This window comes from Rhinolophus sinicus, chromosome 1 (assembly GCF_057876585.1).
Source record: "Rhinolophus sinicus isolate RSI-liver-muscle chromosome 1, RSI-T2T, whole genome shotgun sequence".
Taxonomy (NCBI): Eukaryota; Metazoa; Chordata; class Mammalia; order Chiroptera; family Rhinolophidae; genus Rhinolophus; species Rhinolophus sinicus.
In genome coordinates, this window is record NC_142501.1 from 108004783 (window position 1) to 108023453 (window position 18671).

Genomic DNA, 18671 nt, shown 5'->3' on the forward strand with positions numbered 1-18671 from the left:
GAAAGGAGGCTGCAATGCCATCAGCAGCCTCACGTCCCCCTGATAATAAGGACGGGCTGCCCAGAGGGGGTCCACAATGAGAAGGGTGACAGTCGCTGACTTTTGACTTTTGAAGACCCCTCTCCATGATTTTAACCTTTCTCTACTGGGACCAGATCTGTCCAACGTCTAGAACCAGAGCCCTTCAGTCATGCTGGTTTCCTGGCTTTGCCTACTTGAGGGATGGGAAGGCGTTTTAGACAACGTGAGCATGTCCACACTTCCTGCCAAGAACGTGCAAACGGACTCCTATGGATAGCTGACGGTCGCTCCCTGGGCTGTGTCTACCTCCCAAGTCTGGTCCTGCAAGAACCCGGTTTATCACCTCCTGGAGACTGTGAGCACGGAAGCCCACAGTTATGATGAGGGCGGAACCTACTAAAAGCTTCGCCATTCAATGGGCCGACTCTCCAGCCATGACAGGCCAGTAAAAAACCCAGGTGGGGCTGTTCTGTTTATTAAAAGCACTTAGCTTACTGGAATAAATAAGAGATTCTCCATCGGCAAAGTCAAGTGGTTTACAAAGCCCACTGGAAAGACATGGGGAGCTAGGATATAGATTTTCTATTTTCAATCAATTTTTTTAATATAAAAATGGAAACTAATTTTCAAGGGCAAGCTATCACAGCAGAAGAAAGTCCTCTCCCAAGCAAAGACTTAATGGTTTACAGTGATCAAATCTACATGCTATTTGCATGACCCGTGGTCTGGGCTCCATCAGAAGGTCGCCTCAAGCAGAGGCTGGCCACACTTCTGGAGGACACAGCAGTACTATGAGGATGGATTCCTAAGCATTTACAAGGCGGAAAGCAGCGTGCCCAAACGTGGCCATTGCTGCAGAGAAAACAAACTTGGTGGCAACCATCCTTCATCAGAGTGACTTTATGGTAGGCTATGAGATGGACAAGCCAGTTGGTACAAGATACAGACTTCTTGCTTTCAACTATGACCTTCCCACCTTGGTGCTACCACCTTTCTCTATTGTACATAAGGAGGGGACACAGGACGAGGAAGCAGAGGAAATAACATCTCACTCCAGCTTCCTGACCCTACCCTTTGCTCAAGCAGACGTCAGGTCTACGGGCCACCAGGGGTAGGCCGCAAGCTGCATCCAATTGCCAAGAGACGAGGCACGTGCCAGCGACAAGAACCACACCATGGTGTCCCCAAAGGCCACTTCCCTGTCATGCACTCTTACGTTAAGGCTGCTAGTGTCAGAGTCCCCGGGGTATCCCCAGGCCGAACGTAGTCTCTGAGTCAAAAGGATGGGCTGCCAGGTAATCCTTGTACTCGCCGTCGAGCAGCTGGGTGGCGTTCCGGGCAAACCAGCAATCTATCTGCTCCTCCCCGTTGTAGATTTTCCTCTGTTTCCAGACCACCGGGACCTGGTGCCCTTTCACCTTCAGGACAGTCTCAGAACCCCCACCTGCCTTGGGGAGTGGAGGACTAGTAGCGTTCTTGCTGGGCCTGGCAGGCTCCCCTGTGAGTCTGGCATCCTGGTTCAGGAACTGACCTGAGAGGACAAGAAAAGCAACAGGTCTAAGTCAAGTGCAAGGCCACACTGTGTTGAAAAAAAAAAAAAAATCTTACCAGCAAATGCACATGTGGCACCCAGAGAAGGGGGATTAATGATGTTAGTGGCAGGAGGGTTTTTCACTGGAAGGCTTGGGTGCCTCCCAGAAGGCCCCCATGCCTTTCCCAGCATCAGCGACAGAATGCAGTGTTTTGGCGGGTCTGGAGAGGAGAGACCCGAGACTTTATAGGTAATGGCCCCCACAGCTGGAAGCTGTCCACTTGCTAACAGTGGAAAGCTGCCTACCCAGCAAGTAAAGATAACCACTGAGTCAGGAGGACAAGCAGGGGGATGATAAATAGGGAAGAAGGGTCAGCCTTCCTTTCTTTCCTCCCCAGTCAAAAGTCCGCCCCATATTATACAGTTAGTGCGTTGTACTGGGCTGAGGGTACAGCAAGCACTGGGTTCAGTTCATTCTTGAGACGCATAATTGCGTTCTCCAGGTCAAGCGAGGGCACTGCTAAAGCCAAGGAATCCTGGTCTGCGGCTGTGAGAGGGAGCTCGTGCTTGGCAGGCAGGTGCTACAGAAGCACGTCCATCTCAAGTGCCAGGAAATCCTGCTTTCTAAACTGAGCCCTGGCAGCAGCTAGCTCTTAACTTGTGGGCAAGGGGCCCACACGAAACTTCACGTCAAACAGAGCCAGCCTGAGTGAATAGCCTGGTGTCACGGCAACAGGGGTGACCCCCGGAAGGGACACCGTCTCATGCCGGGTGCAGGGCTGTGGACTGCCCTTTCTTTGTATCTTCTTGCTGAGAGTAAGGAACCAGACCTTGAGAGGATTACTCCCCATTTCTTTGCTCACTTTCCCAGAAGGCCGTGAGAATTAGCCTCTAAAGCCCATTCCTATTCTAGAAAGTCACCAGGAGGCAAGAAATACAATGTCCATGATATGTATAAAGACCACACTTCCATGGCATTTCTCAGCCAAGCTGAAGCTGTCGGAAACACCAGCCTTCCTCAGGGAGCCGACCCCTCCCCTCTGGCCCACGAAGGGCAGCTGCATACCTAACAGTCCATGGCAGTTGCCGGAAAGGCCTTTGCTGCTGGAGATGTAGAAGCCCAGGTGGTCTCGCTGGTAGGGGGCTGGCTTCTTGTAGAGGTGAATGAGGATAACAAAGGCCACGGTGCCCTGGATGGTGACGGTGACGTTGGCATTGGCGGACACTGACACCTCCAGCCCCCGACTCCCTACCACCACGCTCTGGTTGCAGGGGAGGACCAGCCTGTCCCCACCATCCAAGATGACTCTGCGCGGTGTGACCTCCAGGTACGACCTCTCGGGCTTGTTGACCAGGATGGTGATGGTGCGGAAATAAGTACGCTGCTTCTTGTGGCCGTTGGGGGGAGCCGGGGCCCCGATTAACTCTCCATTAACTGTCACACCTCAAAGGCGGAGGGGAAGAGAGCAGGGGTTAGAAAAACCATCCCCACTTTCATGCTAAAGGCGTCCCATCAGAATTCCCTTCCTTCTCTGGCCTTATCTTTGTATTTCTTGCACCGTGAACTTTGGCAAGTGGAGGCCACTCCATGCCTACGAGTGAATTTCTTCCCCATGTTTGACCCGCATCTCAGGATGGCGGAAGGACGATGCAGGATTGGGTCAACATACCACCGAAAGGGTTCCCGTGTTTGTTTGCGTGCATTCTCGGATTTCTTTCATTCTGAGTGTAGGGACCAAGACACATGTTCCTTCTCTACCAGTCACCACTGATCTGAGATGTGGTATAACGCAAAGGTTAGAATTATGTTGAGTCCAAAAACTCAAGTTCTTCCACATCCTAGGTGTGCATCCCTGGGCACGTCCCTTTAAAACACCAAGCCTCCACGTCCTCATCTGTCAGATGGGGATGTGAAACCTAACAGGACTGTCATGAGGCTCACGGGAGGGGGCATGTGTGTAAGCTTTTGATGGCCAGCAAACAGCACTTTCTTTTTTCCTTCACCGTCATGAATACAATGACAGCTTTTCTAGACCTGAGTGTTGCCTGTGAGCCAGGCCCAGGGGGAACCATGCTGTCCGGACAGGAGGCCATCCCGTGTGAGATGTTTGGGATTGAATTGGGTGACGCCCATGAAGTGTATTTTGCTCTCAGAGGAATTAGCAGTAAAAAAAATCCTGCTATATAATTAACTCCTGTTTTCTCTGCTTGGGGGATACTCTTCCTCTATATCGTCACTAGCAACTTCTTGGACATTCCAGGGGAAAACTGTCTTCTCTGGGACAAGGAGCCAGGGAAAGGAGGAACCCCAGAATGAATGGAAGTCAGGTAGTCCCGCCTCCAGGCCCCAAGCACCTTCCACTGAGCTTCCCATTGCGGACGCCACGCTAAACACAGAAATGACGGAACAGTGCCAACAGGGATAGGAACCTCCAGGGTGGGGGATAGATAGGCCCCTAGCTCACTCCTGGGTCCTTTGAGTCACACACAAGTTGAGATTTAGCTCTAAAACTAGGAAGCCCCACAGGACAGCAAGGTGGGAAATCAGCCTGGGATCAAACATTACATAATGACATCATCCGTGTCACCCGGCCACGGGACCCTCTGTCACCTAGCCCTCCAAAAAACTCATTTCCTCAGAACTGAGAAATACCAGAATGTCCACTGCAAAGCTTGTTGTCATAAAGTCTGGCTGTGTGGCTATCCACATGGCCCTCCCTGAGGCACTGTTACCTGCGTGTAACTCGAGAAGCTTTTCATATACCAATCCCTTTCACGCGGTCCCTCTACGGAACAAAGGGGATCAAAGCCCTTCCTACATCCGTGTTCTGTGCACACAGAGCTCAGTAATTGACATCCAGCGTTAACATCTCAATCATCAAGGAACAGAGAGAGATGAGTTGAGAACATCCCACCATCATCACAGTTTTTGAATGGAAATACATAATAACAATAATTATCGTGAATTTATACAGCACATGTGCATTTACAAAACAGCTTCCTATCCATTATTTAATTTGGTCTCTATAATAGCCTGGTGCGGCCAGCAGCGCGAAGATCACCATCTCTGTTTTACAAGGGAGACAGCAGAAGCCCCCGCGTCAAGTCTCCAAGGCCACAGAATAGTTAAGTCAGAGAGCAGGGTTTCCTACGCATGTCTTCCTGCTTCCAAGCCCAGCACACAGTCTGCTTCCTTTAATTAACCATCGACGATCATCGTTGAGCATCTATGATGTGCCCCCTTATATACCTGGATATCCAGTCTAGGCAGAGAGGAAACAGAACACGCACCTCGCTCTTGCCCAGGGGCCACCACGCAGGGCAGGACTTACCAGAGTCTGAGTGATCAGAGACCAGCCTTAGGATGTCCCCGGGCTGCCCATCTATGTTGAAGCAGACAGTGAGCTTGTTCAAGGCGAAATCCACAACAAAATGGGGGTCTCCATCCGCTGGCAGGGCAGAAAATAACAGGAGAGAAAGAGAAAGAAAGACATTTATTGGGTTCCGTACTCTTCTATTTTCTCACAAATCATTTACTTTCTCCTGTCCGTGATCCTGAATGTCTAAATGACGAAGATGACTGGGAGGTGAAGGGACTCACCCAAGTGACACAGTTAGGACATGGTAAAGTGAATATTTGAACTCGGGTCCCCTAAATTCAAATATAATGCTCCTTTTACTGCACCTTGGCCAAACACAGACAACTAAGCTTTGAGAGGAAAGCCAGGCACAGAAAGGAACGAGGGACCACCACACACCCCCACTATTACTGAGTCCACATTCTTCAATTTCCCACGTGGCCGCCCCCAATTCTTTCCTCTCTCCTTGACTGCCCAAGTGTAGAGGTATGGGTGAGAACCCGCCTTCTCCTGTGGCCACACTGCATGGCACTAAGGACATTCAAAGTGCCAGATGTCACAACCCTACGTAGCAGGAGTAATGACCAAGCCCAATGTAGGGCTGATGACACGTGAGGGACACAGGAGCTTAGGCAGGACCATCAGTGATGACATTGCAAGTCCCTCCTCTGGGCCATACTGACTTCTTTCTCTCCAATTTTTGTCCACAGAGGAGACCACAACGTTTAGCTGGCCTCGTTCCTGGCCATTTTCTTCCTTTTCACCTTGGGTAAGATGGACAGCCCTGTCTCTTATTGTGCAGACAAAATGTTTCCCGAGAGTCTACATCAATTCTCTTCTCTCACAAGACGGGGGAGTTAGTTTCTCTCAAACTTATGCACCAAACACAACGTTGTTCTGAATACCTCTCTACTTGATGTACATACATGTATGTATACGCGTTATATATGGCGGGGGTTGTGAGGCAGGAGGTCAAGACTGACTGCCAAGCAAATTAATGACCATGGTGTCGTTGCCGAAAACCCTTTCTGCCTCACCATGACTCAGAAGGGCCCTTGAAAGAGCCTGGCTGATCTCGCTGTGAAGTGCCTCAAGCACCTTGTGAATGGCAACACAGAAAGAAATAGAAGTACTGGTCTTCTGTAAATGAAAGAAATGACACGATAGGAGATAATACTCCTGGGACATACTCTTGGCACGCTCTAGGTATGAATATAACTGGGGGACGGTTCTCTGAGAGTTTCCTGGGCTCACACCACATCAAATCACCCAAATCCCTTTCCAAGGAGAGACATTGCTTGCTCCACAAAAGAGAGGTGTGGTCTGAAAGTCATCGCGCCACGCAGAGCCCATGAGGAAGGTTCTCTTGCATTCCATAAGCATGTGTAGGTGCCAAGGAATCATGTTCTCTCCATTGGAGACTGTCTGTTTCCTATTCCCACAGCTAATCTCCAGGATGTCCCTGGCTTTAGGAGCAGGCACGTCCAGCACACCAGTAGCAAGACTTACAAAGGACATATGTGCATTTGAAGACTTCAGCCCAGCCCTGGTGTTATTATTCTTCCGCATTTTTATCATAATCCCAGGAAGCTGGCCAAAGGAAATTTTATGGTATTTTTTATCTGTTCTTTCCTCTAAAGTCAAGGATTAAAAATTATATATGACAATTTTTATAAAACCTGCATGTAACCCCAGGAACTGGAAGCATGTATACTTCAGATCTCTGAAACAAATGTCTTTATGACTCAGTAATTATGAGAATGTGCTTCTGCTGCCTGTTTTTTGGGGGCTGTTGCCAGGCTCCCAGGGATGGTGTTACCCACGGTGTTTATGTCACGGTTTAATGATGATCCAGGTTCTCAGAACTGCCCCACGCTGCTGGCGTGGGCTCAGTAAATATGGGTCCCGGTGTCATGTTTCTGTGAGCTGGTATTTTAACTGGCTTCAGGGAATTCCTGATTGTCCACTTTCTAAACATCTGAACTCTCAAATCACACGAACCACGATCTTTTCTTTACCTGATGTCTTGGAGACTTTAATTCTTGGGTTGTATGGTTTCTTGAGAGCTGGTCCTAGAAAGGAGAAGGACGAAGACAACCACTGTTATTCATGAAAGAGGGTGAAGAGAGGGGTATAGAGAGGAAAGGGTTGAGATCAGTAAAATGTAGCTTTCAGATATCTTGGGGGAAACTTGAAAACATCACCTTTTTTAAAGAAGGAGCTTGGCCTCACAACACACAATTGAAGGTGTAGCGTGCATAGGCTTATTTTATACTTTTATAAATTAGACACTGTCCTTCATCACTGTGATTTCTGTGTGTATAATAGGGGGAATATTCCATCAGACATAAGGTATAGTTATGGGAGGAGGGGGAAAGGTAGACTTGTTTACTGGGTCCAGAGTTTGAGATTTGCAAGATGAAAAAGTTCTGGAACTCCGTTTCACAGTACAAACATACTTAACAGTACTGAACCGTACTCTTAAAATGGTTACGATGGTGAATTGTATCTTACGTAGGTTGTTTTTGTTTTTTTTGTGTGTGTTTTTTTACCATAATTATAAAAAAAACAGAAAACTGCAAAAATGTAAAACATATATTGTTACAGTCCCGTGTCTGTAGCTATGTGTGTGTGAGCCCAATTCCTAAAGCAGCAGGCAGAAATAATCAATTAAAGAATAACCTAAACATAAATTAATTTTTAAAAATAAATATCTTATTTCAAACTGTTGGTATTAACAAGATCACACTCTTCTTCACTGATATTTGCTCCTCTCAGAAATAAAAGATGAAAGTATCTGAATGTGTCTCAGAGCCTGTCTTCTTTACACGGGTCCCTGGCCAGGAGGACACGGGCAGAGTCAGGCACACCATGGTGGAGAAGCAACTTCTCAGTTTGGATGGTTACTCTAAAGAGCCTTGGGGAGTGGCAGCTGCCACAGACACTAACATTTAAATTTCCGCCCCCTTCTTGCGCTCCCCCCCTACTCTGGTTCAAGCCATTGTTTTCCAGTCTAGTTGTGTAGGACATAGGCCCCTGGCCCATGCTGGCAGTTGGTCACCAGGGGGATTGCTGGTTGTCAGTCGGTTGGCAGCTCTCGCCAGTTGCCAGCCACTCATGCTGGCCACCAGCAGCCCACCGCAGCCGACGGCAGAACTTGCTCACCTCTGGCTGCTCACGGCAGCCCAGCTCCAGGGAGAGCCGTTGTTCATAATCTTATCTGTAGAAGGCGCAGCTCACTGGCTCATGTGGGAATCGAACTGGCGACGTCGGCGTTAGGTGCACAGAGCTCCAACCACCTGAGCCACCGAGCCGGCCCTAAAATTTAAATTTAAAATCCATCCAAGCTTCAGAACAAGAAAGACTGTCCTGAGTATTAACTGATGCTTCTGAAAAATTCTATCCCAAACAACTCTTTTGAGCAATCAGTTGGGTTTCTCATATGGCTTTTTCATAGCATCACGTGACCTGCTTTTCATCAGAAATAAAATTGTACTGGTTTTGCCAAGACAAGCTCCACTCTTTCTAAAAAGAAAACAAAAACAAAACAAAATAACAACAACAAAAAACCTAACATATCATTTTTAACCTTCACATCAAGGTCTGAACTTTTCAATAAATTTCTAGTTCTGCACTGCTCAGGGGAGAGGGTATCTAACATTTGTAGAACATTCATATGTGCCAAAGACTTAACACATTTACTCCTTGCAACAGTTCTTCTCAGAAGTTATTATTATTGACATTTTACAGATAAGGGAATAGAGGCTCAGAGAGGTTCAGAAATCTGCCCGAGCCATACAACTGGTCAGGAGGTTCGGTGAGCTGAAGCTCGGCTCTGTCCAGATCCTAACGTGTGCTTTCTCCACCATGGCCCAGGTGCTTCTCAGAGTTTAGCGTGTGAGGAATAAATAAGACAGCATTTGTAGGCCCGGGGTTAACATCAATTCCCTCTCCTTAGGAGATGTGAATTTGACAGGAATTTAATAAAAATGTTACACACAAAAAACATGCTGTTTTCCACAAACATGAGAATAAAATCCTCTGCTTTGGTTGAACTACTTTTCCTTTCCTTTTCCTGTTCTTGTTGCTACTAATTCCACCGTCAAAATGGCGCTGAGACAGCTAATGACAGTTTCTGTTTAGATGCTGAGTGCTAAGTACATAACGGGTAAATTCTCTCAACAATCCAGAACTTGGTCCTCACCTATGTTCTCAGGAAAATAAAATCTAGCATGCACCTCAAATGACATGACTCCAAAGTACTTAAAAATATGGAAAGGCAGTTAAAAAAATGAATCTTTGTTTATTCATTTGTTTATCTCCAGTAATGCCTGGTGCGTGTTGCAGTCAGTACTGATGATTGATGAGTAGACTGACTCACTGGGCAACATTTCTGAGACAACTGCCACCTCTTCTAATTTCTCCGCAGAGATCCCATTGTTAATAAAACAAACCCAATAATTGAATGCACTCTGTGAAAACTAGGAGCTGTGTGTAGAGTTGTTGTTTATAAACATGACAGCACAGCAAACTAAAACGGGCTACTGCTGAGATGACCTTGGCCTGAAAAGGAGGTAGAAAGGACATGTTAGGCCCCTGACACTTGGCCATCGCCAGAGTTTCATTACCTGGCTGCAGATTGGAGCCTTGCAGGCTCTGCATGACTGTTTCAGGCCCTGTGGCAGCAGACATGCCATAGGGGTCCTCCAGCTTCTTCAGCTGCAGTGGTTTCTTCAGCTTTATGGCGGTAAATGGGGTGAGGAAGTGAGAGTTCACGGCCAGAGCCTGGGCCTTCTGCCTCAATTGCTCCTTCTCCTGCTCATTGTCACTCTGCAGCCAGGCACTCAACAGCTCCTTCACGGTCAGGTAGCTCCAGAGACGCCTGAGGGGGTTGGAGTCCTCCTCTTCATCACCCTTGGGCCTGGCACTTCCTGTGACATCATTGCCCGCCTTCTGGGGCTCCATGGGCACGTCTGTCTTCAGTACGACAAATTTCTTACTGTTGCTGGCCGTGACTTCCACATGCAATCGGTCCATCTTCCTGTCCACCAGCTTCCCAGCGATGATGATCTCTGAGCCGTTGAAGTAGTTAGGGAAGAGGGTTCTGGTGGCCTGCTCCACCAGGCTGGCTGGGTAGTCGATGCGGATATCCGAGAGCAGAGGCGTCCTTATCTCATCGTAGAACCTGGCGCGGAAGAAGAGAGAGAGAGAGAGAGAGAGAGAGAGTCAGGACCTGCCCTGACTGCAGGCAGGACAGGTCCTCAACGAAACTGTGGGCTGTTGGAAGGGTGGATCTAACCTCAGAAGCCATCAAGTCCAACATTCTACCCAGCAGAACATTTCTGATTGGAGGCCATGCAACTGCAGCTTCAACACCACTGGCGACAGAGAACTCACCGTCTCACAAGGCTTCCTTGTCTCTTTTTCAACAGCTCTGATGAGGAAGGAGGAGGCATCTCCTTTTTCTCCCTGCAGTTTCTACCCACTGGATTCAGTGTTGCTTCTGGAGCAGCACAGAATGGATTAAACTAACCCATCTTCAACACTTAGATACCTGACAAACACTGCTCTGGGCTCCTACAACTCATCTTTTCATGCAGCCTAATGGACCCCTGATTTCATTAACTATTCTTCAGGTGATAGAAGTTCAAGATTCCTTAACCACTCTTGGTAACGTTCCTTTGTACACACCTGTTTCTTGAAGGGCCTCTTAAAACATTTTTCTTAGAAGCAAGCACGTATTACAGATGTGTTTTAACTAGCATGTTATACTTGAGAAATCTGACCTTCACTTTGACACTATGCTTTTGTGTAATGCAGCATTTGCTTGCATTAGCTTTTTTCCCAGTTATGTTACACGGTTGCTACATTTTGAGTAAAGAGACAATTAAAATCCCTTTTCCAAAGATCTAGAGATCATAGGGTGTGGAGTTAGACCTCCATCTCAGCTACTTCCTTGCTGTGTGTCTTGAGACACATGACTTAACCTCTTTGAACTTCAATTTCTTTCTCTGTAAAATTGGAACGTTAACAGTAACTATTTTGGTAGACTACAAGCTGTCTTCTCAGACCCACTCTCCTCTTCTTTCATAATAATTGAGTTTTAACTGGGCACATGTCCATCCAGCTACAAACTACATTTCTTAGGCCATGTTCTCCCCCATGGAATATGAGCAGAAGTGATACGTGCACCTTCTGTAATGCTTACTTGAAAGCAGATGGCTTGCCCTGGCTTTCTTTTCCTTCCCTCCTTTTAGCACTGGAATACAGAAGTGACAGTGACCTCATTTCAACCTTGCAGTTAAGAACAACACCTAAGGGGTGCAGAGCAGTAAAGTAGAAGGAACCTGACTCATGGAGCAGAACAAATCCTGTCCGACAATTACAGGAGAAAGTCATCTGCACGGCCACTTAGCCTTTACCCTAATATACCCACTCGTAGGGTTTCTGTGAGGATCACTTGAGACAATGTGTGTAGAAATGCCCGTCATATTGTAAGTTCTCCATAAATGTTGGGAATTGGCGGTATTTCTAGTAGTACGACAGTGCAGTTTTATTTGTTTCAATGTAGTTGCTTTTGCTTATGAACACGTTATGCAACCTCAATTCTGTTAGACAATGCATTAGATTCTCCCTCTTTGCATGTAGTTTTGAATGATTTTGAAAATGTGGGAAGCTAATCTGTGGTTTGATTTAAATCTTTGACAAAATGCTGAGGGAAAGTGGTGGGTAGCTCCATCCCAAGGACCTATCTTTATTGCCCACCTCAGTGACCTCCAGTTAGATTTATCATTGATTATGGCTATTAAACACTTATAAATCTACCTAAAGCTCACTTTCCTTGTAAGTATTTACTATATGAGGTGTGATAAAAAAATATGGTGAATGTTTAAGTAAAAATATTTATTACAGTACAAGACATTGCCATTAATCCCCCTCAAAACACTCCCCCTTGCTTCAAACACACTTATCCCATCATTCTTGCCACTTTCTGAAGCAGTTCTCAAAGTCCTCTTTTGTGAGTGTGTTTAGTTGCGCTGTTGTGGCTGCCTCCATGTCCTGAATAATTTTGACTTTGGGGAAGAGCCAAAAGTTGCACATGCCAGATCCAGTGAATAAAGTGGATGAGGACACACTGTAACGTTTTTTATTGAATATAAATTACCATACTAGAAGCGATGTGTGTCATGATGGAGAATGATTTATGGCACACTTTAAAACACACCTTCTCAACCGTAGCTCACACCCGACTGACTGCTCCGAACAAGTTGAAACTTGTCACACACTGTTACTAAAGTGCGACACGTCACTTCCCGTATTTTAGTATATGTGCTGCCAAAGCGAGCACCCGCTTCCCATATTGAAAGTCCCTGCCTTTCCATTGGATGGCACCCGGCAGCAGCATTCACCGTATTTTGTGATCACAACGAAAAGGCTCTGTGTCACACATCGCTTCTGGTACGGCAATTTCTGTCCAATAAAAACATTACAGTGTGTCCTCATCCACCTTATTCACTGGATCTAGCACCCTGTAACTTCTGCGTCTTTCCCAAAGTCAAAATGATCATGAAGGATAAACATTTTGAATTGATTCAGGACCTTGAAGCAGCTCAACTACAGACACTCACGAAAGAGGATTTTCAGAACTGCTTCAGAAAGTGGCAAGAACGATGGGATAAATGTGTTTGAAGCGAGGGGAGTATTTTGAGGACAATTAATGGCAATGTGTTTTTTAGTGTAATAATCTTTTTTTTATTTAAACGTTCTCCATATTGTTTGGTCATACCTCATATATGCCACAAAGTGGGTTAAAGCAATAATGCTGAACTGGGAGTCAGCATGTCATTGAATCAAAAACAAAGTCATACCTGATGTTTGGAAACATGATATCTGAGGTAAGGCACTGAACTGAGTTAGAAGACCTAAGTTCTAGTTCGTCTTATATGTGTGTGTGTGTGTGTGTGTATATATATATATATAAAATCAGTGACCAGTGTCAACTGGTCATTTTGCTTCCAAATAAAGATAAGATCATTTTAACTAGTATTCAGCATGCAGATAACACTGCTTCTCCAGCTAACTCACAGGGTGGAATTAGAGTAAATACACCAGAAAGTGCTTTGAAATGTCAAGAAGACAATTATAACCAGAGGAGCTACCTGAACACCTAACAGCTGACAGCCATTCTGCCAATGCTTCACACAGGTTTTCTCATCAAATTCTGTCAACTGGCCATAATCCTCACTTTATAGATGAGGAAACGTAAAATCTTGCCTAAAGTCACAAGCAGGGCCTGAACTTGCAGCCAGACTTGCCTGGTTTCAAAACCCTTTCTGATGTCACCCACTGTCATGAGTTATCGTTAAGATGCACGCTCGTTTCTGAATCTCTCATGAAACTCAACCCTCAACCCCCTCCTGACATCCTCTCTTTGTCCCGAGGAGACACACAACGGACCCGATGAGCTGTGAGCCCGCATCCTCCTCCTCATGAACACGCCGGGTGAGGCCACAGTTCTCCAGCGACAGTTTCTCCAGAAGCTTGAAGTCCACGTCATTCCCGATGCCGATGGTGAAGATGCAGATTTTGCCTCGGGCGGCCTCCTTGGTGTTATTGAGAATCTTGACGGTGTGGGTCTCCCCGACGGTGGGTTTCCCATCCGTCAGGAAGATGATGAGGGACACAGTGCGGTCCTCAATGTCGTTGTGGGCCACGTAGTTGTTGAGAAGCCTGATGGCCCTCTGCAGGGCCCCATTGATGTCTGTGCCTGTGGGACACCAAAACAGGACCGCTCACGCCTTTGCACATGCCTCCTTAACCTGGAAGCACATTCGTGGCTACAGATCTCTCAGAACCATTCAAGCATGAGCAGGAGTGACATGTGGCAGGGTCGGGTTGCAGAGAGGTCACTGACATATACGGGGTGATTCCAGGTCAAACAGCCTGTCTAAAAATTTGGCAAGTGTTTGCTAAGTACTTTAAATATTTTAATTCATTTCATCCTAAGAACAACTCCGTTATTACCCCCATTTTACAGTTGAGGAAACTGAGGCCTAGTGAGATTAAATGACTCATGGATAGTGGAGCTGGATTGAAATCCAGGCCATCTGGCTTCAGAATCTATGCTCCTAATCCTGATGTGACACTTACTTCTGTGAGAGCAGTGGATTAATTTTCTGTTTACCTGCAGAGTTTGGGACAATGAAATCTTGAGAAAAAAATAAAACCAGGAAGGTTTCTAAGGTTTAGATTCTAAAAGAACATACATAATGCACGTCAACTGTTTTCTACAGCTTTATCACCCCCACCACCACCACCACATAACTTTCTAATTGTATGAAGTACCATTAAAATAAATTCAATTTAATAAGTATTTGTTGAGCACACACTACAAGTCAAGGGCTATGCTAAGAACTAGGGGACATACAAAGAGTTTCTTCCCTCAGGGACTTGACAGCCTTGTCGATTCCCTGCTGTAGATCATTGCTATAATATTAAATCTAATCTTTTATTTCTCCCATCAACCAGTAAAGCAGTTCCCAGACCACACTGCTCTGGAGACTGGTAGGAAATCCCATTGCCAATCAAAGTTTGGTCCAAGCAAGATCAAGTTCCAAACGAAATTCATTTGGGAAATCAGAGCTTTGTCTTGGATAAGAAATAACGAATATGTGAAAGATGAAAAATCTCCGAGGGAGGACGACTGAACTGGGGGTTTTATGTTTCCAGAGGACGAAAGTAGACTTAACCAAGACAACAACTCTGAGAGATGGCGTCTCTGTAAAGGGCCTTTAAGAACGGGAGGAGGGGTCAGGTTCAGGTCTGCTGAGCACCTGTCATGTGTCCACTACACTAGTGACTGAGAGAAGAGCAAGAGTAAGACACAGGTCCTGAGCTGGTGGACCTTACCTCTGACACAGTTGGGTAACATTAGCACACTGTTCTGATACTCTAGCTTTCCTAGAGTTCTTTATGACTTTTTTCTCCTGTGCACACTCACCTGGACCCCATACCCAAGCCAAGTGTGCAAAGACTCAGAGCTCATCACACTTTCCATCTATGGCATCTCCCAGACCCCTGGGATTCCTGCTCTGCTCCCGGTGACAACCCTGCAAGGGGACTAAGGGTTCAGCTATGCAGTTCCACTTGCTGCTTTCTAAGGTGCTAAGACTCAAGCACACAAAGCACTGACTCATCTATTTGGCTTTAATTCTCCACCCAAAACATTTTACAAAAACAGCTTCATTGTTCCGGACCCGTGAGATAAACCAGGAAAGGCTCCAAACCCTATCAGGTATTTCCCCTCATAACTTACTTGACCATCTTCGTTCAGGGCCTGCAAGAGGAGAACTTACAGATTTGGTGTTCAGAGAAACATAAGCTTCTGGGAAAGTTCTCAGCTGTTATCGCCTTTCCTGTGATAGCTTCAGCATTCAAATCCTCGCCTCTTGGGGGAAATCAGCTACTCGTTTATAATCACGTCAAAGCTAACGTGAAAAGGAGGACTCATATTTACCTCCGGTGGGCGACATGTGGTGAATATAGACTTTGGCGTCCCTGATATTGTCTGGAGTAACTGACACCAAATGGTCCTTCCACACTTTGATCCGGTTGGAAAATCCAATGATACTGAAATGATCCTGGGATCGGAGGTCGTGGAGAATTGTGAAGAGGGCATCCTTGGTCTAGGCAAACACAAAACCAAAACAGTCACATCTGATCAAATTAGTCCACATGTCCCCTGGCTGGGAAACTGCACACCAGGAACAAGCTCAGGGGTCACATGAAGAGCCTACTATGTAAAGGGCACGTAGCTAAATGTCAAGGAACTTTGTCAGCTCACTGAAAAAACTGACATAGATATGTGACAATTTTATACAAGACACAAGTGGGTGTTTAATACATGAAACGTCACATGCTTTTGTAAGACGTGGTGTATCAGACCCCCCATGTCCTCACAATTGCTGTTCTCTTGACTTGTGTTTTCCCCCCACTGCCTATGCCCTATTGTTTTCACCCAATAAGCCCCCAGTCATTCTTCAAAACCCAGCTGATGTACTGCATTCTCTATTTGAAACTTTTTCTAAGCCTCCAAAGACAGCTGATACCTCCCTCCTTTAGACTAGAATAGGCCTCAATACGCTTGTATTATAAAGTGCATACTACTCAGTAATAATTATTTGCTTTAGATCTCTTTCTCTTGGTGTACTGTGACTCTTTGCAGGAGAATTTCCGACACACAGGAGGGGCTGGAGAGAAGCTTCGTGAATGAATGAATGAATGAATGAATGAATGAATGGGCATTTCACGAATTAGAAGATTACAAGTACAAATAGTAAATATCACAGGCATTTAAAAAGATGGAGAAAACTGTGGGCTGGAGCGACGAGAGAAGACTTCACAGAGGAGGAGTGTGCGTATGAGGCGTAAGGGACCTTGGAAGACTAGGGAGGACATTCTGAAAAGAAGCAAAGAAGGTGTGATGGTTCGAGGTGACCCAGGTGAGTGGGGAGAAGCCGAGGGGACAAGAGGTGAGGATAGAAGACGTGACTTGAGGAAAGAAGAAAAAGACCGTATGAAACCGCAAATAGGAAGGCTCTAGGAACCTGGACAAGAGTTGCTAAAATAATTGACCATGTATTGTTGTCTCTAAACAGCATTGTTGTTAGACATTTGAAGAGATTCAGCATATGAAGTATGGGACATTTATTACATAATTGCCACAACAACAACATCTGGTGGCTTTTACCATGATTAAGAGCACAGACTTGAGAGCTGGCGGTCTGGGTGTGAGCCTCGAGCCGTCCTTTACTCTCTGTGTGGCCCTGGGGCCCTGGGTAGTCAGTCCCATCACTGACTACCTTTTTCTTGTCCCTGTGCCTAAGTTACTACACCTGCAAAAGTAGGACAATAATAGTGCTACCGCATCAGGTTGTCACGAGGATGAAATCGGTGACCACACAGAAAGCACTCAGCACAGGGCCAGCCACACAGTATGTTATACAAGTGTTCACTCTGCCTTGCCAGTGCGGGGAGGAAGCAGAGTTAAAGAGAATCAGTAAAGGCTGGAGTAGTGACTGCAGAGTGACGTGTGGTAAGGAACTGTATGGTTACCCTGAAAATATTCTGTAGGTCTTCTCCCAGGTTCTATGACTCTCTGCCTTTGCTTTATAACCCCTCCCACTGCACCTTCTGCCTCCATCTATGCGAATTAGCCACAGTTTCTTTATCCTTTCCCTTCAGAATGGTCCCTCTTCTCTTTCGTCTTACTCTTCAATCTTGTATTCAGCTGTATTCACTCTAACATCTCAACGTGCAACCTTTGAATTCCATAGGAACTTCAAAATCCATTAGAAAATGAATCTGGACATATCTACTTTTAAATCTGTATATTATATTCTTTCAGTAAGCTAAGAGTTTCTCTCCTGAGCAGACAGATGTTCGCCCAACATTCTCCTGGTGGATCCCTACCGAATGAATGCCAGTTGTACCTCATTTTCTCCCATCTTTTCATCCCCAGGTTGAGACAGCAGTGGAGTTTAATGACGATGATGGCATGGGCAGCTAGCATTCCCTGGGAGCCCTCTACTCCCCAGATCTTATGCCAAGTGCCAGTGTTTTTACACACTCAGGCCATGGACCCATTTAATCCTCACAACCCACAGGACGTAAAGTGATTATTAAAATTCCCATTTTACAGGCAAGGCGACTGAGGTGTGAAGGGCTTAAGCATCACGCCCCATGGAAGTCTGGATGAAAACCCAGCAAGTCGGGCTCCAGGGCCAACATTTATACGAGCAGCAGTGGAATCTCAGCGCCAAGATTGCTGGCACTGAGCCTCCTCTGAGTTATAACCCTTACAATGTGCAGCTGATTTTGGGACCCCTTCCAGGTCCGTGCATGTTGACGGGCTCTGTTTATTTCTTTGTTTCTTTCACTTCATTTCTGGCAGCAATTAATGGATTCATTTCCTATAACATGCTCGCAGAAAGCATCCACACAAGGACGAGAACAATGAACGTAGTTCATTAAATCCATCCTCTCTTCCTACAGAGGGTTGTCCCATCCCCCCCACCCTTCACCCTCACCCCCAGTTCTTCCATGAGAAAAGAATGGCAACGGGAGGCTTATTTTCATTCAGGGTCTAACAGCCCCCCTCTCCTTCTGGTGCTAGGCCTTCCCTCCTTCCGTCTCATTACTCCTGGTTTTTCAGAGGACAGACACTCTAGCAGGCGAATTTCCTGTCCTCTCCCATCCCTGACTTTCACCCCCAGGAAATGTGTCTAAGAATCTTGTGATAATAAGCAGAATCCATACCCCAAATCTGTCAGCACCATCTGGAAGCCATTTTTAAGTATCTGTAGGCTTTCTACCAAGATGGCGGTTCCTTCCTTCTTGACGCTCTGCTCGCCTCTGGTTTCCCTGGCACCAGCCTGGATGCCCTCCTCTCTGACCTGTCCTCCCTCGCTATTGCTGGTGCCTCCTTCTCAGCCCACCCTGGGCTGCCTACTCAGCCCCCCTCACACAACACACCTCGCCTCAGTGAGTTCATCCAGGCCCGATTACTGGATGGACGACTTCCACACCTACCGCCTGAGCTCACCGCTCTCATGAGCTCCAGACCAGTTCTCCCTGCACGTCCCACAGGCATCTCAGATTCATCATGTGGAAGATTTGAAGCTTTGACTTTCTACCCAAACCTTTTCTCCTCTGCTGCTCTCTGTCCTAGAGAATGGCACCTCCAGCCACCCGGTGGTCCG

At 46.4% G+C, this 18671-nt stretch overlaps 1 protein-coding gene across 1 annotated transcript in view; it reads right to left on the reverse strand.

Moving 5' to 3' along the window:
• Positions 1–480: 480 nt before the first annotated feature.
• ITIH5 (inter-alpha-trypsin inhibitor heavy chain 5) overlaps positions 481–18671 on the reverse strand; it is a 74735-nt gene continuing 56544 nt past the window's right edge. The window contains exons 8-14 of the mRNA XM_019738263.3: positions 15428–15596; positions 13369–13678; positions 9540–10096; positions 6930–6983; positions 4885–5001; positions 2619–2996; positions 481–1552 (exon numbers count right to left, since the gene is read on the reverse strand). Coding sequence (XP_019593822.3) covers positions 1254–1552; positions 2619–2996; positions 4885–5001; positions 6930–6983; positions 9540–10096; positions 13369–13678; positions 15428–15596 — 1884 coding nt within the window. The 3' untranslated portion in view covers positions 481–1253. The remainder of the gene's footprint in view (positions 1553–2618; positions 2997–4884; positions 5002–6929; positions 6984–9539; positions 10097–13368; positions 13679–15427; positions 15597–18671) is intronic.